Source organism: Heterodontus francisci, chromosome X, assembly GCF_036365525.1.
Source record: "Heterodontus francisci isolate sHetFra1 chromosome X, sHetFra1.hap1, whole genome shotgun sequence".
Lineage (NCBI taxonomy): Eukaryota > Metazoa > Chordata > Chondrichthyes > Heterodontiformes > Heterodontidae > Heterodontus > Heterodontus francisci.
The window spans coordinates 20,876,886-20,902,445 of record NC_090421.1 but is presented as its reverse complement, the minus strand read 5'-3'; the positions used below and the strand labels follow the sequence as shown (position 1 = coordinate 20,902,445).

The following is a 25,560-nucleotide window of genomic DNA, read 5'->3' as shown; positions in this document are numbered from 1 at the left end:
GTGATTTGGACAAGTTGACTGAGTGGGCTAATGCATGGCAGATGCAGTAAAATGTGGATAAATGCGAGGTTATCCACTTTGGTAACAAAAATAGGAAGGCAGATTATCTGAACGGCTATTAACAGAGAGAGGGGAATATGCAGCGAGACCTGGGTGTTCTCATACACCAGTTGCTGAAGGTAAGCATGCAGGTGCAACAGGCGGTAAAAAAGGCAAATGGTACGTTGGCCTTCATAGCGAGAGGATTTGAGTAAAGGAGCAGGGATGTCTTGCTGCAATTATACAGGGCCTTGGTGAGGCCACACCTGGAATATTGTGTGCAGTTTTGGTCTCCTTATCTGAGGAAGTATGTTCTTGCTATACAGGGAGTGCAGCGAAGGTTTACCAGACTGATTCCTGGGATGGCGGGACTGACATATGAGGAGAAATTGAGTCGGTTAGGATTATATTCGCTGGAGTTCAGAAGAGCGAGGAGGAATCTCATAGAAACCTATAAAATTCTAACAGGACTTGACAGGGTAGATGCAGGAAGGATGTTCCCGATGGTGGGGGAGTGCAGAACCAGGGGTCATAGTCTAAGGATACGGGGTAAACCTTTCAGGACTGAGATGAGGAGAAATTTCTTCACCCAGAGAGTGGTGAGCCTGTGGAATTCGCTACCACAGAAAGCAATTGAGGCCAAAACATTGTATGTTTTCAAGAAGGAGTTAGATATAGCTCTTGGGTCTGAAGGGATCAAAGGGTATGGGGGGAAAGTGGGAACAGGTTACTGAGTTGGATGATCAGCCATGATCATGATGAATGGTGGAGCAGGCTCGAAGGGCCGTTGGGCCTACTGTGCTCCTATTTCTAAGTTACCATCCATTGTATATTCCCTTGCCTTGTTAGTCCTCCCAAAATGCATCACCTCACACTTTTCAGGATTAAATTCCATTTGCCACTGCTCCGCCCATTTTACCAGCCCATCTATATTGTCCTGTAATCCAAGGCTTTCCCCCTCACTATTTACAACACGACCAATTTTCGTGTCATCTGCGAACTGACTTATCATAATTCCTATATTCACGTCTAAATTATTAATGTACACTACAAACAGCAAGGGTCCCAGCACCGATCCCTGTGATACACCACTGGTCACAGGCTTCCAATCGCAAAAACAACCCTCGATTATCACCCTCTGGCTCCTGCCACGAAGCCAATTTTGGATCCAATTTGCCAAATTGCCCTGGATCCCATGGGCTCTTACCTTCTTAACCAATCTCCCATGCAGGACCTTATCAAAAGCCTTACTGAAATCCATGTAGACTACATCAACAGCTTTACCCTCATTGACACATCTCGTCACCACCTCGAAAATTCAATCAGGTTAGTTGGATAGGATCTCCCCCTGACAAAGCCATGCTGACTATGATTAATCCCTGCCTCTCCAAGTGGAGATAATCCTGTCCCTCAGAATTTTTTCCAATAGTTTCCCAACCACTGATGTTAGGCTCACCAGCCCGTAATTACCTGGTTTATCTCTTCTACTCTTTTTGAATAATGGTACCACATTCGCTGTCCTCCAGTCCCTCTCCTGTGGCCAGAGAAGATTTGAAAATTTGTGTGTCAGAGCCCCTGCTATCTCCTCCCTTGCCTCACATAACAGCCTGGGAAACATCTCATCTGGGCCTTAGGATTTACCCACTTTTAAGCCTGCAAAAACAGCTAATACTTCCTCCCTTTCAATGCTAATATGTTCAAGTATATCACAATCCCCCTCCCTGATCTCTACACCTACATCGTCCTTCTCCATAGTGAACACCGATGAAAAGTAATCATTTAAAACCTCACCCATGTCCTCCGGCTCCACACACAGATTGCCACTTTGGTCCCTAATGGGCCCTACTCTTTCCCTGGTTATCCTCTTACCCTTAATATACTTCGGATTTTCCTTTATTTTGCCCGCACGGTACTTGTGGAGACAAAGTCCCGTCTTCATACGGAGGATACCCACCATCATGTGTGGCACTACCACTGTGCTAAAAATGAGGTGTCAGCCTGGTGAAGCTATAACACAGGACTACCTGCATGCCAAACAACATAAGCAGCATGCAACAGACAGAGCTAAGCAATCCCACAACCAACAGATCAGATCTAAGCTCTGCAGTCCTGCCATATCCAGTCGTGAATGGTGGTGGACAATTATACAATTAACAGGAGGCGGCTCCACAAACATCCCCATCCTCAACCATGGTAGAGCCCAGCACATCAGTGCAAAAGATAAGGCTGAAGCATTTGCATCCATCTTCAGCCAGAAATATTGAGTGGATGTACCATCTCGGTCTCCTCCTGAAGTCCCCAGCATTACAGATGCCAGACTTCAGCCAATCCAATTCACTTCATGTGATATCAAGAAACAGCTGAAGGCACTGGATACTGCAAAGGCTATGGGCCCTGACAACATTCCGGCAATAGTACTGAAGACCTGTGCTCCAGAACTAGCTGCGCTTCTCGCCAAGCTGTTCCATTATAGCTACAACACTGGCATCTACCCTGCAATGTGGAAAATTGCCCAGGTATGTCCTGTGCACAAAAAGCAGGACAAATCCGATCCAGCCAGTTACCACCCTATCAGTCTACTCTCAATCATCAATAAAGTGATGGGAGGGGTTGTCGACTGTGCTATCAAGCGGCACTTACTTAGCAATAACCTGCTCAGTGATGCTCAGTTTGGGTTTCGCCAGGGCCACTCAGCTCCTGACCTCATTACAGCCTTGGTCCAAACATGGACAAAAGAGCTAAACTCCAGAGGCGAGACGAGAGTGACTGCCCTTGACATCAAGGCAGTTACGTTGGGCGGGCCACGTTGTCCACATGCCTGATACAAGACTCCCAAAACAGGTTTTCTACTCCGAGCTCCATCATGGCAAGAGGCTGCCAGGAGGGCAGAGGAAATCCTTCAAGGATTTCCCTTAAGCCTCCCTGAAAAAATGTGACATCTCCACTGATTCGTGGGAATCTCTTGACTGAGACCGCTCAAAATGAAGAAACATCCACGAAGGTGCCAGCCAGTTTGAATGTCGACATTCTCAGGCAGCAACCAAGTGCAAACGGCAGAAGGAGCATTTGGAAATTTGAGCATCCTATTCACTTGCCTCACCAAACACCACCTGCCCCACCTGTGTCAGAGTGTGCGGATCAAGAATTGGACTATTGTCACCTAAGGACCCACAACCTTGGAGTGGAAGAAAGTCATCCTTGTTCCCGAGGAGCCCTAGCAAAACTGGAGTCAATGGGGATCAGGAGAAAAGTCTCCGCTGGTTGGAGTCATACCTAGCACAAAGGAAGATGGCTGTAGTAATTGGAGATCAATCATCTCAGTCCCAGGACATTACAGCAGGAGCTCCTCAGGGGTAGTGTCCTGGGCCCAACCATCTTCAGCTGCTTCATCAATGACTAGCTGGGTGGCTAGTTTTTTCAGACAGTGCCGGCATGATGGGCTGAAAGGCCTCCTTCTGTGCTGTAATTTTTCTATGGTTCTATGGACCTCCCCTCCATCATAAGGTCAAAAGTGGGGATGTTCACTGGTGATTGCACAATGCTCAGCACCATTCGTGACTCCTCAGATACTGAAGCAGCCCTGCTTCAAAGAAGGGCAGGACTGGATGCTAAATGTTCTTGGATACAAGGCACTCAGAAAAGATAGGAAAGGGAAAAAAATGGGGAGGGGTGGCTGTATTGATTAAGGAGAGCATTGCAGTGCTGGAGAAAAAGGATGTCCCAGAGGGGTCGAGGACAGAATCAATTTGGCTGGAGCTAAAGAACAAAAAAGGTGCAGTTACATTGCTCGGTGTTGTCTATAGGCCACCAACTAGTGGGAAGGACGTGGGAGGAACAAATCTGTAAGGAAATTACAGAGGTGCAAAAATAAGAGGGTAGCTATAATGGGGGATTTTAATTATCAAATCATAGACTGGGATAATAGTCACGTAAAGGGCAGAGAGGGGCAAGACTTCCTAGTGTGTGTCCACGAAAGTTTTCTGCAACATTATGTTTCTAGTCCAACGAGAAAGGAGGCACTGCTGGACCTGGTTCTTGGGAATGAGGTGGGCCAAGTGGATCAAGTATCAGTAAGAGAGCATTTAGGGGAGAGTGATCATTGTATCATAAGGTTTAGGCTGACTATGGAAAAGGACAAAGAGCAATCCAGGGTAAGAATAATTAACTGGAGGAAAGCCAACTTCAATGGGGTAAGAATGGAGCTGGGGTGAATAAACTGGAGTCAAAAGCTGGCAGGAAAACCAGTAGCTGAACAATGGGCTACCTTCAAAGAAGAGATAGTTCGGACACAGTCAGGGTATGTTCCCTCGAAGGGGAAAAGTAGGGCAAATAAATCCAGAGCTTACGGATGACAAAAGAGATTAAGATAAAGAAGAAAAAGTGTGCTTATGACAGATGCCAGGTAGAAAATACTATTGAGAAACAGGCTGAATATTAGGGGTAGGCGGTGGCGTAGTGGTATTGTCACTGGACTAGTAACCCAGAGACCCAGGGTATTTCTCTGGGGACATGGGTTCGAATCCCACCACAGCAGAAGGTGGAATTTGAATTTAATTAATAAATCTGGAATTAAAAGCTAGTCTAATGATGGCCATGAAACCATTGTCGATTGTTGTAAAAACCCATCTGGTTCACTAATGTCCTTTAGGGAAGGAAATCTGCTGTCCTTACTCTTACATGTCCTCTGAAATGGCCTAGCAAGCCACTCAGTTGTACCTAACCTGAAATTCCTCATCCCTGGAACCAGCCTCGTGAATCTTTTCTGTACTCTCTTCAATGCCCTCACGTCTTTCCTAAAGTGCGGAGACCAGAACTAGACGCAAATACTCCAGCTGAGGCTCAACCAGTGTCTTATGCAAGTTCAACATAACTTCCTTGCTCTTGTACTCTATGCCCCTATTAATAAAGCCCAGGATATTGTATGCTTTATTAACCACTCTCTCAACCTGTCCTGCCACCTCCAATAACTTATGCACATATATACCTCGGTCCCTATGCTCCTGCACCCCCTTTGGAATTGTATCCTTTATTTTATATTGTCTCTCCATGTTCTTCCTACAAAGTCAATAAAAAAAGAATGAATACCTACCCCAAATGGACTGCAGTGGTTCAAGGCAGCAGCTCACCACCACCTTCTCAAGGGCAATTAGGGATGGGCAGTAAATGCTGGCCTGGCCAGTGATGCCCACATCCCATGAATGAATAATGAAAAAAAAGGTCCGGAGGGGAAGTGAAAAAGCAATTAAGAGAAGCAAAGAGAGAGCATATAAAGAGACTGGTAGCTAGCATTAAAGGAAATCCCAAAGTTTTCTGTACACATATAAATAATAAAAGGGTGGTAAAAGGAGGAGTGGGGCCGATTAGGATCCATAAAGGGATTTACATGTAGAGGCAGAGGGCATAGCTGAGGTATTAAATGAATACTTTGCATCTGTCTTTACCAAGGAAGAAGATGCAAACCCAGGCAATGGTGAAAGAGGAGGCAAGTCAGACACTAGGGGGGTTTAAAATTGATAAAGAGGATGTATTAGATAGGCTGTCTGTACTTAAACTGGATAAAGCACCAGGGCCAGATGAGATGCATTCAAGGATACTGATGGAAATGAGGTTGGAAATTACAGACGCCCTGCCCATAATTTTCAAGTCTTCCTTAGACTCAGGGGTGGTACCAGAGGACTGGAGAATTGCAAACATTACACCCTTGTTCAAAAAAGGGTGTAAAGATAAGCTCAGCAACTACAGGCCAGTCAGTTTAACCTCAGTGGTGGGGAAACTTTTAGAAAAAATAATCCAGGACAAAATTAATAGTCACATGGACAAATGTGGGTTAATTCAGGAAAGCCAGCATGGATTTCTTAAGGGAAAATCATGTTTAACTAACTTGCTGGAGTTTTTTTTGAGGAGGTAACAGAGGGTTGATGAGGGCAATGCTGTTGATGTGGTGTACATGGACTTTTAAAAGGCGTTTGATACAGTGCCACACAACAGACTTGTGAGCAAACTTGTAGCTCAGGGAATAAAAGGGACGGTAGCAACATGGATATGAAATTGTGTAACAGCCCCGACAAACAAATTTTTCTGCAACACCTGTGGAAGAGTCTGTCACTCTAGAATTGGCCTTTCTAGCCACTCCAGGCGCTGCTCCACAAACCACTGACCACTTCCAGGTGCTTACCCATTGTCTCTTGAGATAAGGAGGCCAAAGAAGAAGAAGCAACATGGATATGAAATTGGCTGAGTGTCAGGAAACAAAGTGTAGTGGTTAACGGATGTTTTTCAGGCTGGAGGAATGTTTGTAGTAGAGTTCCCCAGGCATCAGTGTTGGGACCCTTGCTTTTCCTGATATATATTAATGACCTAGACCTTGGTGTACAGGGCACAATTTCAAAGTTGGCAGATGATAACAAACTTGGAAGCATTGTAAACTGTGAGGAGGACAGTGTAGAACTCCAAAAGGACATAGACAAGTTGGTGGAATGGGCAGACAGGTGGCAGATGAAGTTCAATGCAGAGAAATGTGAAGTGATTAATTTTGGTAGGAAGAACATGGAGACACAATATAAAATAAAGGATACAATTCTAAAGGGGGTGCAGGAGCAGAGGGACCTGGGTAAATATGTGCATAAGTTATTGAAGGTGGCAGGACAGGTTGAGAGAGTGGTTAATAAAGCATACAATATCCTGGGCTTTATTAATAGTGGCATAGAGTACAAGAGCAAGGAAGTTATGTTGAACTTGCATAAGACACTAGTTCGGGCTCAGCTGGAGTATTGCGTCCAGTTCTGGGCGCTGCACTTTAGGAAAGACGTGAGGGCATTGAAGAGAGTACAGAAAAGATTCACGAGAATGGTTCCAGGGATGAGGAATTTCAGTTATGAAGATAGATTGGAGAAGTTAGGACTGTTTTCCTTGAACAGAAGTCTGAGAAGTTATTTGATAGAGGTCTTCAAAATCATGAGGGGTCTGGATAGAGCAACAAATGCTGGCCTTGCCAGCAACACTCACATCCCATGATCAAATAAATAAAAATATGTTCGAGAATGGGTGAAAAATCAGGGACGCCTTGTTTCAGCAAAAGTGACAGATGTGATTGGATTGACAATGCCTCAAGGAGACATTTCAATGCCCACCCCCCACCCTTTTCCCTTAAATCAGTATAACCAAGCACCATGGATGCATAATGCTGTACTTCAGTGTAATACTGGACTGAATCGGAAACTGTTGGGGAAGTTAGCTACAAGGCAGTATAAATCAGTAGAATCGTCCCCCACCCATTACATGAAGACATATTTATTCAAACATGAATGAGAAATCTGGAGAATTTTTGATAAAATTAACAGACAATTCAGATTAAAACCTTTTTAATCCTCTCCACCCTGCAAAAAACAAACTTTTCACATTTTGTTTTGGTCTTTTTTGGGTGGGAAGTGGGTTTCAATTATTTTAAGTTTGAAATTCAGCAAGAAAGGTAACAGTGTACAGCTTAGCTGAACGTAGTGGGTAGGGGTAAAAGTATTCAAGAAAAGGTTAACCAGTTTTACCAGCAACACAAGCACTGAACTCCAGCCTTGCATACAAGTTTCAAACTGCACTGTTTGCATTTATATTTTTAAAAAATTCAGTTTTTCACTCCCCATCGCTTTTGAGTCTACAGGCTCATGCTGAGCACAATTCCAGGACCTTGTCTCAGTTTCCATCCTTCACATGACAGCCAGTGTATGGCAGCAGGCTACTGGACTGCAAGGCATCACAGCCAAGTCAAAGCCTGTTGTCATGCAGGCCCCCACCTGCCAAGAATGAGGCACATATATTTCACCACATGGACATTAAATTTCAAAATTGTTGCTGGGAAGAACAACAGGCCTATTACAAGGGGTTGCCAAGCCCTTGGCTGGAAAGACTTTTATTTCATACTAGCAGTGTTGGAACAAAGGAACCAGTCCCTGCCCCAATACACAGAAGAAACCTAGTGAAACCAGTCAGTCAAGTGACCACCTGCTGGCCAACTAGGGGAGTTTTAAATTGGAAAAACAGAATTTGAAGTCAGAAAGTTGTTTGCTCCTGGACTGAAAAGACCTTGCTCCCATGGCTGGCTTGCCACCCCTCTCCTGTCTGCTCTCATCTCTCTCACCAGCTTCTGAAACCATTGAAGACATATGAACCTCAAGAGCAAAAAGTCTCCGACAGTGAACAAGGTTCAAGAAGAATACTGGACCCCAACGAAAAGCAGGATCTACCTACAAGCAAGGACTCTACAGTGAGCTCGAAGCACAGTAACAAAAATCCCTCTTCAGAGATTGCCTCAAACCTCTCTACTTTATTTTTCTTCTGTTCTTTTCTGTCTCTATTTGCATGTGCGTATCGCGTATGCATCCTAGCATGGGGTGTAGCATATATCCGTAGGCGTTAACTGAACTAGAGTTTAGGTTTTAATAAATTTCACTTTTCTTCTTTACACCCAAGAAAGCCTGTTTGTGCTCATTTCTTTGCCTTATAATTGGAAAGTGGCGAACAAGGATTCACCAAGGGGGAGCTCAAAACACTGTTTAAAAATTAAATCCTGTTACAGTAAGACCAAGTGAAGGCTGAAAAGAGACCCCTAGACACCTTTCTCACCTGGTCACAACACTGTTCTCACCATACATCCAGATGTGCGCTTTTCAGTAGGGATCAGAACCATTTCAGTAGCAGAGACCCTGGCCGTTTTTAAACTGCCTAGTCCAGGGGCACTGATGCAGCCAAAGCTGAGATTAAACTCAGCACACATCAATAATCAACTCAGGACCTTTTGTTCTCTGTGGCCTCCTGCCTATTGGGTCATCAGGAGAGCTCTCAATTCTAATCTGGACTGGGATGTTCATATAAGCTTTCCCCTGCAGATGCCTGGTCTCAACTGGGTTTCTCACATAACCTACTGATCAAGGATTAGGTCATAGTGCAACTCCTTCCCATTTCAGCCAAGTTACTGAAATATCAGTATGTTGGGGCAGAAACAAAATCAGTGTAGAAGTAAAGGAATAAAAATTAAAAATTTACATACCAATGTTTTCTATTTCTATTACCTTCTCATAAAATTGGTACATACACAACATGGATGTGAGGAATATGCTTGAGAAGTAAATAATCAGGATGTACTAAACCCTGAATAATGGAAGAGACATCATACCTGTATAAATACAGAGGTTCTTTTTGAAGGGTCCCAAAGAAACTCCACTGTATTTAGTTGTGTTGGATTTGCTCTGGGGTCAACAATCCCTACTGACAAAGGAATATCTGGAAAATAAAAACAGGAATTATTGCAGCAACATGCTAATTCAATCTGAACTGCCAATCAAGGAATTATTATCTCAAGTATATTGCATTTGGTAACGCTATCCAGACAAAAAGCAGAAAATGTTGCATTTGTTGGCTCATCACTACCTTCTCAAGGACAAGTGGGGCTGGGCAATAAATGCTGGCCTTGCCAGCAATGCCAACATCCCATGAATGAATTAAAATCAAAAAGATCAGCAGCCACATGGATTACTCTTGAAGATAAAGTGCAGAGTTCGATAATGTGCAGCTTTACAAATCTTACTTTTGTGGGGACGGGGGTGCTGTAAATTTTGAATCTTGTATTCTTAGTCCCAACTGATTTTAGCTTTCCTGTAATTTGGGATAAAACAGGTCATTTTAAAAAATGCCTCAATTTACTAATATACAAACTAAGGACAATATTCTGCTCCACCGAAAACACATTAAATATTTCCAGTACAACCAAGGGGGGTTACCAAAAGGGCAACATTTACCATGTGCCTTCATTATTCCTCCAGACCCCAATGCTCTCAAAATATGATCTAGGCTTGGATATTGGGACATAGTAGCAACATTTATGGACCATGACAATAGTGAGTGTGGTTAATTTTGTAGAGAACTGTAGTGAGTCAGGAGTACATAAGGCATTACTAGACTGGGCAAATAGATGTCAGATGAAATTTAATGAGGAAAAATGAGATACATTTTGTCAGGCTGGGGTAGGAAGAATAAGGACAGAAAATATATAATAAATTGTAAAACTTTCGAAGGAACAGAGGAAGAGTAGAGGAACAGTGAAATTTAAGGGATTAAATACACAAATATTTACATGTAGGAAGACAAGTTAATAAAGCTGTAAAATAGAACACACAGGAATCTACATTTTATAAATGGGGCAAAGTACAAAGGCAATGTTATATCTACAAATTATTGGTTAGGCCACAGTGAGATTATGCTTAGCTTTGAATGCCCTTCTTTAGGAAAGATATCAAGTTATAGCAGATGAAGGAGGATTCACTAACAATAGCAGGGATGAGCAATTATAATTTAATTCTAAGCTATTAGAGAAACTGCAGCTCTTCCGGAAGTGAACATATATTAAAGAAAAAAATATAAACATGTATGGTGGAAAAAGAGTGAAAATTAAAATGAGACTAAATGGATAGCACTCTGAGAAAATAGGTACGATGGACCGAATAATTTCCTCCTGTGCTGTAATATTGTACAATTCTGCATGGTGGAAGATAAGATCATCTACGTTGAAACAGAGGGGTGAAGGACAAGGGATAGCACGGTGCAGTGGCAGTCGCAGGAGACATTAACTGAAGTATTCAGCGCTGGGACTTAGGTGGAAACCAAACTGAAAAATTAAAGGAAGTGATGGGCACAGAATTGAGAGATAGCAGCAAGTTTCTTGAATGGAAAAGAATGCTTAGAAGTGGGTGGTAGCTGGAGAAAATGGATGCAGTTGAAAGAGCAAAAAGGAACAATGCCTGGACAAAGGGAGAGGTTGACACTATCGAGTACTACTTAGCTGAGGAAAGAAAATGGAATTGGTGTGAACTTGGTCAGGTTGTCACAAGAGCTAGCGATGGGTTCCAGCCATGGTGATATCCGATGATGGCAGGCCAAAGTAGAGGCAAGAATAGAAGCATAAAAAGGTAGAGGATGCAGAGTGATGTGGGTTTTGGGAGGCAGAGGGACAGGGCAACAGAGTAGATAGCCTCAAATTTAAATCCAGAACTCCTCACAATTGATGTCAGAAGTGAGAACGACCACATGAGACTGTGATGAGGAAGAGTTTAAGATTATCCTTGCTCTACAAGATGAGCATTTATCAAGCATTTTGAATATGCAACATTTGGGGAAAATACAGCTTTTAAATCACAAGAGTTACTCCCCCTGCAGAAGGGCATATCCCTCATTTCACACTGGAACAATCTAGATACATCCTGGCCATTCAATCACAACATGCAAAAGTAACTCCAGTAATTCTATTCCAACAAAATGCAAGGCTCCTTCACAAGCAGTCAAACTGCCTGCGTCACAAGTCCCTCAGATTTGTAGATGGGAAAGGGACAAGAACAAAGATCTTGAAATCCAGGACAAATTTATATCTAGAACAGCAAAGTATAACTAAAGATTTTTTTTAAATAGATGTCTATTCTTGCTTCCCCTTTCCAATTTTAGGTCCTCAATGCCAAACACCATTCAGCAGCCCAGAGGGAAGCAGCTGGCCTGTTCTCAGACATTACAATCAGCTAGTGGGAGGAATGTGAATATAGCCAGGGAAAACCTGACTTCAAACATTTTATCCCAGGAAAAACACGCCTCGGTTCAACACATATTCCACTTGTGTGTGGGGAAACTGCAGCTACGCATACCTTGCCATACCACATTGGCACACTATTATGCACCAAGCCAGAATCACCACAAAAGTTTCCACTTTAGCATAGCGACATGTGTTAAGAGTAGTTCATTTGGCATTAAAGGCCTTCCACAGTTGATCAAGACTATAAGCAGCTCAGGTTCAGTGTTTAGTACAATCATTGAACTTTAATCCATTAAGTCAAACATTAGATTAAACACCGACTTGGTCTGAAGTACATAAAACAATGCGTGCATGTCTGAAAGTCTGCACTGCACTAAATGGACAAAGTACCCAAATCTAGGATCCTGTCTCCCGGCCGGTTCCACCTCCATCCCTCCAACTGTTGGTGTTCAGTGTACTGTAGACGCCGGTCATGAAATACCACTCTGATAATACTCTAGGGGGAAAAAAAGCAAAGCAGCGGTTTTAGAAACTATTAGCTCAATTGCACACACTTTTCCCAAATTTATATTTTCGTCAATATAATTGAAGTCAAAAATAAAGTAAATAACTAGGCTGTTTCACCATTGCAATGAGTTACAAGCATGGAGACTTATTTTTGAAGACACATGAGAATAATTGGGAAACATTTCCAACAAAAAAAAGTTTGAAAAGTCAATACAGCTCAAATAATTAGCCAGAAGCTAAATTTTCTCCTACGGTTAAAATGGTCTGTCTCGGTACTGTTTACAGGGTTAGTGACTCCACTCAACCAGTGCCTTTAATATCTGCATTAGTTTTAAATCAAAACATTTTATTTTATTGGATAACACTGAAAATGTGGTTTTGTGTAAAACTCCTATCTAGTTATGTTACTAGATGAAGTTGTACTGCAAGGCTCCACAAACAGACAGGAAAATGGAAAAACAAAATCTTGTAAATGCAAGAAATCTGAAATAAAACATGCAGAAGGTCCATCTGCATCTGAATGGTGGGCGGCGGGGGGGGGGGGGGAAAAGAGGAGCAGGGCAGAGAGACACACATCTCACTAAAAATGACGAATCAAGTTCCCATCCATGCTGCCCCAAAGGACATAAGTATACATTTGTCGACATTTATTTTTCTTAATGTTTTACTTTCCTTTAACACATTCACTATTTTAGGATGTTTCATTGTAGCACTGAACTCCAACACATCAAAACTAGCATCTGATCCAGTATTAGTGTTAACCAGTTCACCTGACAAATCCACCTCCACAATTGCTCTTTCTCTTCTTCAGATATTTCATCTTTCTGTGATGACCTAGTACGATTAACCAGGATGGGAGTAACACTCCCAACATACGATCGTTGATTTCAAGTTATTCCAGACCTACTCTGCTCAATATCTAAACCAATATATTGAAAAGCCCCACAAGCCTGACTTGCAATCTTAAATCTGACTCTAATCTTAACACAATTCTCAAATTCTGCAGCACCACCCCATAAGAAATTAACATGCGTCACAAAGATGCCTGAATGTTTTCCTTTATGGTAGCAATAAAGCATTGAAGGATTTGCTTTTAGTTGAACACAACCTATTTTCAGCAAAACAGATGAACAATTAAAAATGCCACACCCTGGAAGCATCATTCAGGTCATAGATGCATTTTAGTTTCCACAGTTTCCTTCTGCATCTGCTTTGGGTAGTTTCAAACATTTTTCTGAAAAGTATTGCTCTGTAGTACTTTTTTTTTAAATACAGTATTTCTAGTTATTCTTTCACCAAAGACTTGAACAAATTCAACCTTCTCACTCTGGAAAAAACTCTATAAAGCTGTCCATATGTAAAAACATGTCTAGGAATAGAAATACAAATTTTGTCAAAAGTCTGGCCTTGTGACCTGTTTATAGTCATAGAATATGAAAGGCTAATTGGGAACTGTTTTCTCCAGAGTAGAAAAGGCGGGTTTACATCTGATTTGTTCAATATTACTCAAGAAATAAAAATTATTTCCTTCAAATCTTCCAGTTATAATTTCAGCATCTATCATCAAAGGAAACAGCTTCCTAACTACCAATCTTGTTCCATGACAAAGTCCTTGTTTAATATGCACGTTTCGTAGCAACATTATAACAGCTCCTTCCTTGAGCCTAAGGCTGGAATTTAACGTTGAGGCAGCGACCCAGCCCGCTGGCTGAAAAGGGACGAGCCCCACTCCACGGGGATAATTTTGCGTGGTCCAGGCCCTTAATCAGTCTCCGTCGGGACTTCCGCCCCTCTGAGACAGGAAGTCGCCCACCCCCCCATCAGGACTGGCAGCATCTTAGCCCCAGCAGCGTCACTGGAAGAGGTGGCTACTTGAAACGCCAGAGCATACAAGACTATGGGCCAAGTGCTGGAAAATGGGATTAGAATAGTTAGGTGCTTGATGGCCGGCACAGACACGATGGGCCGAAGGGCCTGTTTCTGTGCTGTATAACTCTATGACTCTATTGGGACTGCACCCAGCAAGATGAGGACGATGGAAGTCACCCTTCAAAGAGGGGTCAGACCTCACTGAGGACAATCGGCTAGGCTCCGGCGTGGTGGGGGTGGGTTGGAGAGCAGGCCAAGGGGGGTAGTTTTAGCAGGGATGGCCCATGGCCGCTGGGGGCATTCCTTGGGGCACAGGATGCCCAGTCAGTAGGGCTCCCCCAAGCCAGCAAGGCCCCTTGTATTACTAGGTGGCCTCCTCAGGTGCCGAAGTGCCCGTCCGCTGATTTTAAAATACCAGCGGTGGCGGGAAGAGGCCCTTAAGTGGCAATTAATTGACCACATAAAGGCCTCAATTGGACTGGGGCGGCTGGGCTGTTTTACCAGCAGCAAGGGAGGTAGCAAAGAGCAACGGGCACAGCACAAATGCCTCCCACACGATTTTACAGCCCCCCCCCCACCCCGCCCATCTAGCCCACTCCTGGAGTCGGGAGGGGGTTGTTAAATTCCGACCTAAGTTTGGATGGTGGCATACCCTTTTGGTTTTTTTTGCCACACAACCAATTTCATCAGCTCACCCACCCCACCCCATGCCATCATCTCCCTCCCATACAATCCACATCCCATCCTTCCCAAACCACCATCTCCTTCCCATGCCACCCACATCCCATCCTACCCCTCTCATGCCACCCACAACGCATTTCATCCTTCCCATGCCATTCCCCTCCCTCCCATGCCATCCTCTCCCTCCCATACTACCCCTCTCATGCCATTTCTCCCATCCCACCCATCAAATCCATCCCACCCCTCACAGAAACAAACTCTCCAGCCAGGGTTACCACAAACCAAAGCTCACGGTGGCCATAAAATCTCATGCAAAACGTTTGTCACTGGGATTACAACATAATCTGACAAAGGACATGCAAGAATTTATTCACTTGAATAGTGAAAGGCAGTAGTACAATTATAGATTTTGTGCTTGCACACTTAGGTTAAGACCAATGAAACTGTGACGAAGGATGGGTGGTTATCATCTCTCAATGATTATATAACTAAAAAAAAAAGTTTAAATTATTCCCACTATTCATTCATGGAACGTAGATGTCGCTGGCTAGGCCAGCATTTGTTGCCCATCCCTAGTTTCCCTCGAGAAGGTGGTGGTGAGCTGCCTTCTTGAACAGCTGTAGTCCAGGTACACTCACAGTGCTGTTAAGAAGGGAGTTCCAGGATTTTGCAGTGACAGTGAAGGAACGGTGGTATATTTCCAAGTCAGGATGGTGTGTGACTTGGATGGGAACTTGCAGGTGGTGGTGTTTCCATGCATTTGCTGCCCTCGTCCTTCTCGTTGGTAGAGGTCGTGGGTTTGGAAGGTGCTGTCTAAGGAGTCTTGGTGCTTTCTGCAGTTCATCTTGTAGATGATACACACTGTTGCCACTGTGTGTCAGTGGTGGAGGAAGTGAATGTTTGTGGATGGGGTGCCAATCAAGCAGGCCGCTTTGTCCCAGACGGCATAGAGCTTCTTGAGTGTTGTTGGAGCTGCATCCATCCAGGCAAGTGGAGTGTATTCATCACACTCCTGACTTGTGCCTTGTAGATGGTGGACAGACATTGGGGAGTCACGACGCGAGTTACTCGCCACAGGATTCCGAGCCTCTGACCAGCTCTTGTAGCCACAGTATTTATATGGCTGCTCCAGTTCAGTTTCTGGTCAATGGTAACCCCCAGAATGTTGACAGTGGGGGATTCAGTGATTGTAATGCCGTTGAATGTCAAGGGGAGATGGTTAGATTCTCTCTTGTTGGACATGGTCATTGCCTGGCACTTGTGTGGTGTGAATGTTACTTGCCACTTATCAGCCTAAGCCTGGATATTGTACAGGACTTGCTACAGATGGACATGGGCTGCTTCAGTTTTAGTTTTAGTTTAGTTTAGAGATAACAGCACTGAAATAGGCCCTTCGGCCCACCGAGTCTGTGCCGACCATCAACCACCCACTTATACTAATCCTACACTAATTCCATATTCCTACCACATCCCCACCTGTCCCTATATTTCCCTACCACCTACCTATACTAGGGGCAATTTATAATGGCCAATTTACCTATCAACCTGCAAGTCTTTTGGCATGTGGGAGGAAACCGGAGCACCTGGAAGAAACCCACGCAGACACAGGGAGAACTTGCAAACTCCACACAGGCAGTACCCAGAATTGAACCCGGGTCGCTGGAACTGTGAGGCTGCGGTGCTAACCACTGCGCCGCCCAGTATCTGAGGAGTCGCAAATGGTGAACATTGCACAGTGAACATCCTCACTTCTGACCTCATGGAGGGAAGGTCATTGATGAAGCAGCTGAAGATGGTTGGGCCTAGGACACTACCCTAAGGAACTCCTGCATCGATGTCCTGGAGCTCAGATGATTGACCTCCAACAACCACAACCATCTTCCTTTGTGCTAGGTATGACACCAATCTTAATGACTCCCTCCTTAAATAAGGTGACCAAAACTCTACTTGAGGTGTGGTCTCACTAACCCCCCCTGTACAGTTGTAGCAAGACTTTCCTACTTTTATACTCCATCCCCCTTGCAATAAAGGCCAACATTCCATTTGCTTTCCCAATTACCTGCTGTAATTACAGTCAGTGTAATTTACAACACAGGAGACCATTCAGCCCATCGAGTCCATGCCAGCTCTTCACAGAGCTATCCAGTCAGTATCAGCTTGCATGCTAACCTTTTGGGATTCATGTCCAAAGACACCCAGATACCTCTGTACCGCAGCATTCTGCGGTCTCTCAATTTAAATAATATTCTGCTTTTCTATTCTTCCCACCAAAGTGAATGACCTCACATTTCCGACATTATACTCTATCTGCCAAATTTGTGACTACTCACTTAACCTATCTATATCCCTTTGCAGATTCTTTATATCCTCCTCACAACTTGCTTTCCTACCTATCTTTGTCGTCAGCAAATTCGGCTACAATCCATATCTGCTGAAGGTGCTTTCAACCTCATTCAGCCTGCCTTATATTAATAGTGTCCAGTATGTGGACCATTTTGAAACCTGGCAATCACGGAGTGTTCTATTTTTTGTATTATCGCAGAATGTCCCATTTGTTCCACCAAGGCTGAAGGGAATGGCCGTTTCCCCAGGAATTTGTTCAAGGCAGCAGATAGCCGATCCAACCGGGTCTCCCTCTCCAACAGCTGAAAACAGTTCGAACCAGGAGCCTGTCCATATGAGACATCTTAGCACAATCGAGCAATTGAAATGCTAGTACTATCCCAGGGATCCCCACATTGTATGGACGATTGATGAAATAAAGGCCATGATCTTTTCTTTCATGGAATGACCACCTATTTTCCAAAATCTATCCAAGTCTGACCATGCTACACAGGCATTTAACATATCTTTCTTATAGGATTTCATCCAATAACTAACAGAAGGTGCAAACCTCCATCATTATTCAACTGACGTCCATCCATCTCACAAAATACTTTACTTCTGCTTTTACTTCTTGTACAAAGCGACAAAGCCATATCTTGTTCCCTCTTTGATAGGGACGCAACCCCCATGTCCATATATCTACTTCATTCTTCCACTAGTCATATGGTTCAGACTTTAAGAACATCCGACCGTTTACACTTTTATAAGCATTTATTTCCAAAATTACGCATTATATTACAAGCATAGACCTCCTAACCCAACAACCACAGTTTCAGTCTGTGTCTATTTATAGGGGCACAAGTGAATCCTCAGTAAATGCCCACCACCTGAATACAATTAATATACAATTAACAATTTCCACCAAATGAAGTGTTTTTTGGGCTGTGCACAGTTGTTTACCATCACATTAGTATTGCCACTGGTTCTCGGAAATCTACTCCACAATGAAAGCGGGTTCCAGAGTATAGAAAGGCAGACCATTTCATAGCAGTCATACAATTAAAAACTCAATCAATGCTGGATTTATACAAGCCATTTGACTCAGTTGATGGAGGCTTGCAATTTTTATTCAACACAAATAAACTTAGAATGAGCAAAATGACACTAACAGGTAATCTGATCCCTCATCTTCAACAGACTGATATTCGAAAGGATAATTACTGAGCTTGCATTTATGCAGAGAATGAACATTAAAATCCATTGTTCATTAACAACGCCTTCCTTGCACCCTCCAAGGTGTAGAGGTTGAGTTACATATTGATGTATAGATACATTTTCAAACCTAATCTGTACATGTGAATTCGATCAAGCTTCCACAAAGAATGCCTGTCGCAGCATTTTTTTTATATGAGGGGATGCAATGCAGGGGAAGGGTCAAGGTGAAGAATTGCGCTGCCTATTATAATATGCAAAGCAGTGCTACTTTTTTTTTTTAAACCCTTAACTCCAAATAAGATTTTGCTGTCTTCAGGACTGCTGGTTCACAGTGATCTCAATCAATACACTAAAGATGGTGATAGATTCAGGAAACTACACATGATGCATCACACTAATTTTCCCAACATAATAAAAATGGCATTTTCATGTAGAACTTGCAACAAATGCAGCTCTGCTATTTTACCAATATTCTATTTTTCTCACCTTCACATATTTGCCATTGATTTCAGGCAATTCCCCAATTTTTCGATTGTCAAGCATCCGAATTTCATAAGACTGCCCTGAAAACAGAAAAAACCAGAACATTATACTAATTTTTAAAAATAAATCAAGAAAATAAAGTTTCCTTTGCTTAAAAATATCGGAAAGATCGCAAGAAACCAAAAGAGAATCCAGAGGTGAGCTGCATTTGAAGCATCACTGGCCACCAGTCATCTTGACTACAGCACAGAGTTTTGAAAATACGTAGTAACACCACTGGCCTAATGCAAAAAAAAATGAGCTGTTGTGCAGTCCTAAACCTTACCTTGATTAAGGTACGTAAGTGTTTCATCGTGAAGTTTTACAGCCGGAGAGGTAGCAGCACACAGGACATACTGAAAAGGGAGTAGTTTATTCTCGTTTTCTGGAGGCAAGTTGGACTCTTCCTGTTTGAAGATTGGCAGTGCAAGGACATCACTAAATTTGGAACAGAATTAAGATATTAAATACATCATCATGCGTTATGTACCCCAACAAAACCGAGATACATTTAAGTACTAATATTTGAACATCAAGACTCAATCAATAGGCAGCACATTTTCCATGGACATGAACAGCAGAGCCAAGAATTTCTGCTTTGGGTAGTCATCCAGGTGCAAATTACACTAGTTTTAAGTGGGTTTTTTTGCTCAAATCTCTGCTCACTTATTTGCATAATCACAAACCTTCCAAACACTCGCGCAATCGGTCTGCATCTTAGAATGGAATTTTCTTTTTCAAAAATGCATTAATAGATATATTTAACAGTGGTAACTAGGTGCAGTTTATTAACATGGCCAAAATGGGTTTGTCACAAAAAAAATAAGCATTTAATCAGAGTATCTAATCCACTAGCGAGTTACTCAATTTTAAGTAACTGCGCAGAATTGGCCAATTTTGAGCGAATTGCACCGAAAAAAAAACAGCACAACCGAGCTGAAACTCCACCTGCAGATTTGCACAAACTGCAAACCACACAACAGTGACAGCACAAGTCTATTTTTTTTTGCACTGTGCACTTGTAGGTACATTGTACCAGTAAGTGTACTTGTATACACTCAACATTTTCCAGCTCTTGCACTTTGAAAAGTTTACTACATCTGGTTTCAGGGAAGCCTTGGGAAACTACCGTTTGTGCTTCCAATTTAATAAGAAACTTGCTTTATAACCCATCTTGCAGGTTGTGCTTGCAACCAGCCAAAACTGAAGCCAAGCTCTCTTTTAGACACCAGTCCCTTTCTTTAAAAAAACATTCCATCCTCTGCCTTCCTTTTCATTGCTTCATCCACCTCTGCATATGACACTGGCCTGGTGCTGACATCTTTCTCTGCGTATTTTATGAAATATAACCATCGTACACAACTAGACATATTAAGTTCAGTACATGGCACATATGGTACATAAGCTTTGATGTACCGTGTCACCACTGTAGATGATGCTGTAATGGGTATTTTTCAATGTTAAATGGGTCATGCTTCCCCATCACAAAGCAGCTATTTGAGGGTGAGCGACAGACACAGAGAAAAACAGTTTTCTTTATATCGAAGAGGAGCACTAAATCTTCTGGGTTGTATAACTGTGTCCTCAATCCAGTTCCCAGTAGGCAGGTGACAAAATTGCCCCCAATGTAACGGAAATCACACCTGCCAAATGGAAACATATTAATTCTGTCATATGGGACACTGCTTGAAACTTTTTACTGGACATTGCAAATAACATTAAAAAGCAGAACAGCTGAAAAAAATGGTCGCATATTTGCATTCTGAGAAAACAAGGCCTGGCTGACAGACAGATGAAGAGACAATGGGGGTGCTCCTTGATTCAATTAGCAAGACTGGTCTTGGCAATAGTGGTGATCAACACCCTCTGACTTTGTAGGAGTCAAACTCGATCCCCCACCGGAGTATGTCTGAAAAAGACTGAAATTACAACAACCCTCCAAGAAGTTGCTGTTTCAAACAAAGAGGGTCACATGACCTACCTGTTGGTTTAAGACTGGGGGGCTTTTGAATTGCGCCACACAAAGTAAAAAAGACTGCAATTCTCAAGAGGAAGACATCTCTCCCTCTGCAGCCAAGTCCCAGGGAAACCACAGTGGCAGCTTCTACACTTCAAGACGACAGACAAAGCCTCTCGTTGGCCTACCGGTACCAGAGAATCAAGCCTGAAATTGTGCACGTGGCCCCAGCAAAGACTCGAAGACCTTCGCTTCAATCAAGGACACTACATCAAGGACAGTATCTGCATTTCATTTCTTACAGGCGCTACTTCAACCTAACTTTGTTCCCCTCTGTATCTATTTGTATGTGTGTGTATGCACGCACGCGCCTCTCGTATGCCAATGAGCTTGGTCTCACCAAGGCCTTGTATAATTGCAGCAAGACAACCTTGCTCCTGTACTCTAATCCTCTCGCTATGAAGGCCAACATACCATTTGCCTTAACTGCCTGCTGCACCTGCATACTTACTTTCAGCAACTGGTGCACAAGGACACCCAAGTATCGCTGCACCTCCCCCTTTCCCAATCTATCGCCATTCAGACATTATACTGTATCTGCCATGTATTTGCCAATTCACTCAACTTGTCCAAATCACACTGGTGCTTCTCTACATCCTCCTCACAGCTCACACTCCCACCCAGCTTTGTGTCGTCTGCAAACTTGGATATATTACATTTAATTCCCTCATCTATATCATTAATATATATTGTGAAAAGCTGGGGTCCTGGCACTGATCCCTGCGGTACTCCACTAGTCACTGTAGCCTCCTTCGCACCATCAGCTGAGAAATTTCATTAATAGGAAAAAGTCATCAAGTCCAAAACGTCCACCCTGTTTTTCCAGAGATCAACCCTACCTGCTAACCATATCCCTTAACTCTCCTCCCTTGAGAAATATACCCATTGCTACAAACTCAATTATAGTGTACGTTTGAGGAATCTACACTGGCAAATTACTCCACATTTGGGGTAATTATCAGACTTCCCTAGTTACCCCTAACTACCCAAGGGGAGGCAGTGGCATAGTGGTACTGTCACTGGAATAGTAACACAGAGACCCAGGGTATTGCTCTGGGAACTTGGGTTCAAATCCCACCACAGCAGAAGGTGGAATTAATAAATCTAAAATTAAAAGCTAGTCTAAATGATGGCCATGAAACTATTGTCGATTGTTGTAAAAACCCATCTGGTTCACTAATGTCCTTGAGGGAAGGAAATCTGCTGTCCTTACCTGATCTGGCCTACATGTGACTCCAGACCCACAGCAATGTGGTTGACTCTTACATGCCCTCTGAAATGGCCTAGTAAGCCACTCAGTTGTACCTAACCGCTACGAAGTCAATAAAAAGGAATGAAACCGGACGGACCACCCGGCATCGACCTAAGCACTGGAAACGACAACGGCAAACCCAGCCCTGTCGACCCTGCAAAGTCGTTATGACTAACATCTGGGGGCTTGTTCCCAAGCTGGGAGAACTGTCCCACAGACCAGTCAAGCAACAGCCTGACAGTCATACTCACAGAATCATACCTGACAGACAATGTTCCAGACACTGCCATCACCATCCCCGGGTATGTCCTGACCCACCAGCAGGATAGACCCACCAGAGGTGGTGGCACAGTGGCAGTCGGGAGGGAGTTGCCCTGGGAGTCCTCAAAATCGACTCCGGACCCCATGAAGTCTCATGGCATCAGGTCAAACATGGACAAGGAAACCTCCTGCTGATTACCGCCTACCACCCTTCCTCAGCTGATGAGTCAGTACTCCTCCATGTTGAACACCACTTAGGGAAACAGTAAGGGTGGCAAGGACACAAAATGAAGTCCCCCACCCAGAGTACAATGTCCATCACCAAGTGGCATGGCAGCACCACTACTTACCGAGCTGGCAGAGTCCTAAAGGACATAGCTGCTAGACTAGGTGGCGAGGGAACCAACAAGAGGGAAAAACATACTTGATGTCGTCCTCACCAATCTGCCTGCCGCAGACATCCATGACAGTATTGGTAGGAGTGACCACCGCACAGTCCTTGTGGGGACGGCGTCCTACCATCATTGAGGATACCCTCCATCGTGTTGTGTGGCACTATCACCGTGCTAAATGAGATAGATTTCAAACAGATCTAGCAACGCAAAACTGGGCATCTTGAGGAGCTGTGGGCCATCAGCAGCAGAATTGTACTCGACCACAATCTGTAACCTCATGGCCTGGCATATCCCCCACTCCACCATTACCATCAAGCCAGGAGACCAACCCTGGTTCAATGAAGAGTTCAGGAGGGCATGCCAGGAGCAGCACCAGGCATACCTCAAAATGAGGTGTCAACCTGGTGAAGCTACAACATAGGACTATCTGCGTGCCAAACTGCATAAGCAGCATGTGATAGACAGAGCTGAGCGATTCCATAACCAACGAATCAGATTTAAGCTCTGCAGTCCTACCACATCTAGCCATGAATGGTGGTGGACAATTAAACAACTAACTGGAGGAGGTGGCTCCACAAATATCCCCATCCTCAATGATGGGGGAGCCCACTCATCAGTATGAAAGATAAGGCTGAAGCATTTGCTACAATCTTCAGCCAGAGGTGCCGAGTTGATGATCCATCTCGGCCTCCTCCTGAAGTCCCCAGCATCATAGATGCCAGACATCAGCCAATTCGATTACTCTGCATGATAGCAAGAAACAACTGAAGGCACTGGATACTGTAAAGGCTATAGGCCCTGACAATATTCCAGCAATAGTACTTAAGACCTGTGCTCCAGAACTTGCTGCGCCCCTAGCCAAGCTGTTCCAGTATAGCTACAACACTGGCATCTACCAGGCAATGTGGAAAATTGCCCAGATATGTCCTGTACACAAAAGGCAGGACAAGTCCGACCCAGCCAATTACCGCCCCATCAGTCTACTCTCAATCATCAGTAAAGTGATGGAAGGGGTCAACAGTGCCATCAAGCGGCACTTGCTTAGCAATAACCTGCTCAGTCACGCTCAGTTTGGGTTCCACCACGGCCACTCAGCTCCTGACCTCATTACAGCCTTGGTTCAAACATGGACAAAAGAACTGAACTCAAGAAGTGAGGTGACAGTGACTGCCCTTGACATCAAGGCAGTATTTGACCGAGTATACCATCAAGGAGCCCTAGCAAAACTGAGGTCAATGGGAATAAAGGGGAAAACTCTCTGCTGGTTGGAGTCATACCTAGTGCAAAGGAAGATGGTTGTGGTTGTTGGAGGTCAATCATCTGAGCTCCAGGACATCACTGCAGGATTTCCTCAGGGTAGTGTCCTAGGCCCAACCATCTTCAGCTGCTTCATCAATGACCTTCCCTCAATCATATGTCAGAAGTGGGGATGGTCGCTGATGATTGCACAATGTTCAGCACCATTCACGACTCGTCAGATACTGAAGCAGTCCGTGTAGAAATGCAGCAAGACTTGGACAATATCCAGGCTTGGGCTGATAAGTGACAAGTAACATTCACACCACACAAGTGCCGGGCAATGGCCATCTCCAACAAAAGAGAATCTAACCATATCCCCTTGACATTCAATGGCATTACCATCGCTGAATCCCCCACTATCAACATCCTTGGGGCTACCATTGACCAGAAACTGAACTGGACAGGCCTGAATAGTACTGTGGCTACAAGAGCAGGTCAGAGGCTAGGAATCCTGTGGCGAGTAACTCATCTCCTGACTCCCCAAAACTGTCCACCATCTACAAGGCACAAGTCAGGAGTGTGATGGAACACACTCCACTTGCCTGGATGGGTGCAGCTCCAACAACACTCAAGAAGCTCGACACCATCCAGGACAAAGCAGCACGCTTGATTGGCACCCCATCTACAAACATTCACTCCCTCCACCACCGACACACAGTGGCAGCAGTGTGTACCATCTACAAGATGCACTGCAGCAATGCACCAAGGCTCCTTAGACAGCACCTTCCAAACCCACGAACTCTACCACATAGAAGGACAAGGGCGGCAAATACATGGGAACACCATCACCTGCAAGTTCCCCTCCAAGTCACACACCATCCTGACTTGGAACTTCACTGTCGCTGGGTCAAAATCCTGCACCTCTCTTCCTAACAGCACTGTGGGTGTACCTACCCCACATGGATTGCAGCGGTTCTAGAAGGCAGCTCACCACTCAAGGGCAATTAAGGATGGGCAATAAATGCTGGCCTGGCCAGCGTCGCCCACACCCATGAATTAAAAAGTGTTTTTTTTAAATCATGCCAGTTACCCAAACCCTTTCCAAAAAAGTTCAATTCATAGCCAAGGTGCTGGGATCATTGCAACTAAACCCTGCATTACAGAAATCAAAGACTCCTTTAACAGCAAGAAGGATGAAAGACGTGCAAAAATTATGATTTAAATTGCATGGTATGGCGCAGCAGTTACCTGTACTCAAGACATCGCAAAGAGGTAGCTGAAAAACTCACTGCTTCTAGCTCTGGCTGTGAACAAAAAACCTTTCCAAACTATGTTTGCTTGAAACAATTTAGTCAATGTGAAAACTACAACCAAGGCACCTCAAATTCCAATTTTCAAAGAAAACATGCCCAATTTCCTTAGCCTCCCTTGTAACTTAAACTGAAAAGTTATCTTTGTTGCTTGCTTCTGTAACTTCAAGGACAATACCCTGGTTACGATTAGGTAACTAGAACAGTAGAGTTTTGATGATGAGATATGACCAACACCATATACAATAACAATCTGTTCTAGTTCTCTGCAGATGCATGCATTTGCTTTTTAAAAAATAATCTGCAGCTAAGCACTGTGCAGACGAACAAGGTTCAACCTGGTGCAGTTTCGCAGGTGTAGA

General features: G+C 43.8%; 1 protein-coding gene across 2 annotated transcripts in view; it reads right to left on the bottom strand.

Moving 5' to 3' along the window:
- The window catches only part of tfcp2 (transcription factor CP2), a 170,809-nt gene that overhangs the window by 82,738 nt on the left and 62,511 nt on the right, over positions 1-25,560 (bottom strand). For both annotated transcript variants that reach the window (XM_068024451.1, XM_068024452.1), the window contains exons 2-5: positions 19,011-19,162; positions 18,689-18,765; positions 11,996-12,101; positions 9,206-9,312 (exon numbers count right to left, since the gene is read on the bottom strand). In XM_068024451.1, the coding sequence (XP_067880552.1) occupies positions 9,206-9,312; positions 11,996-12,101; positions 18,689-18,765; positions 19,011-19,162 (442 nt within the window). The remainder of the gene's footprint in view (positions 1-9,205; positions 9,313-11,995; positions 12,102-18,688; positions 18,766-19,010; positions 19,163-25,560) is intronic.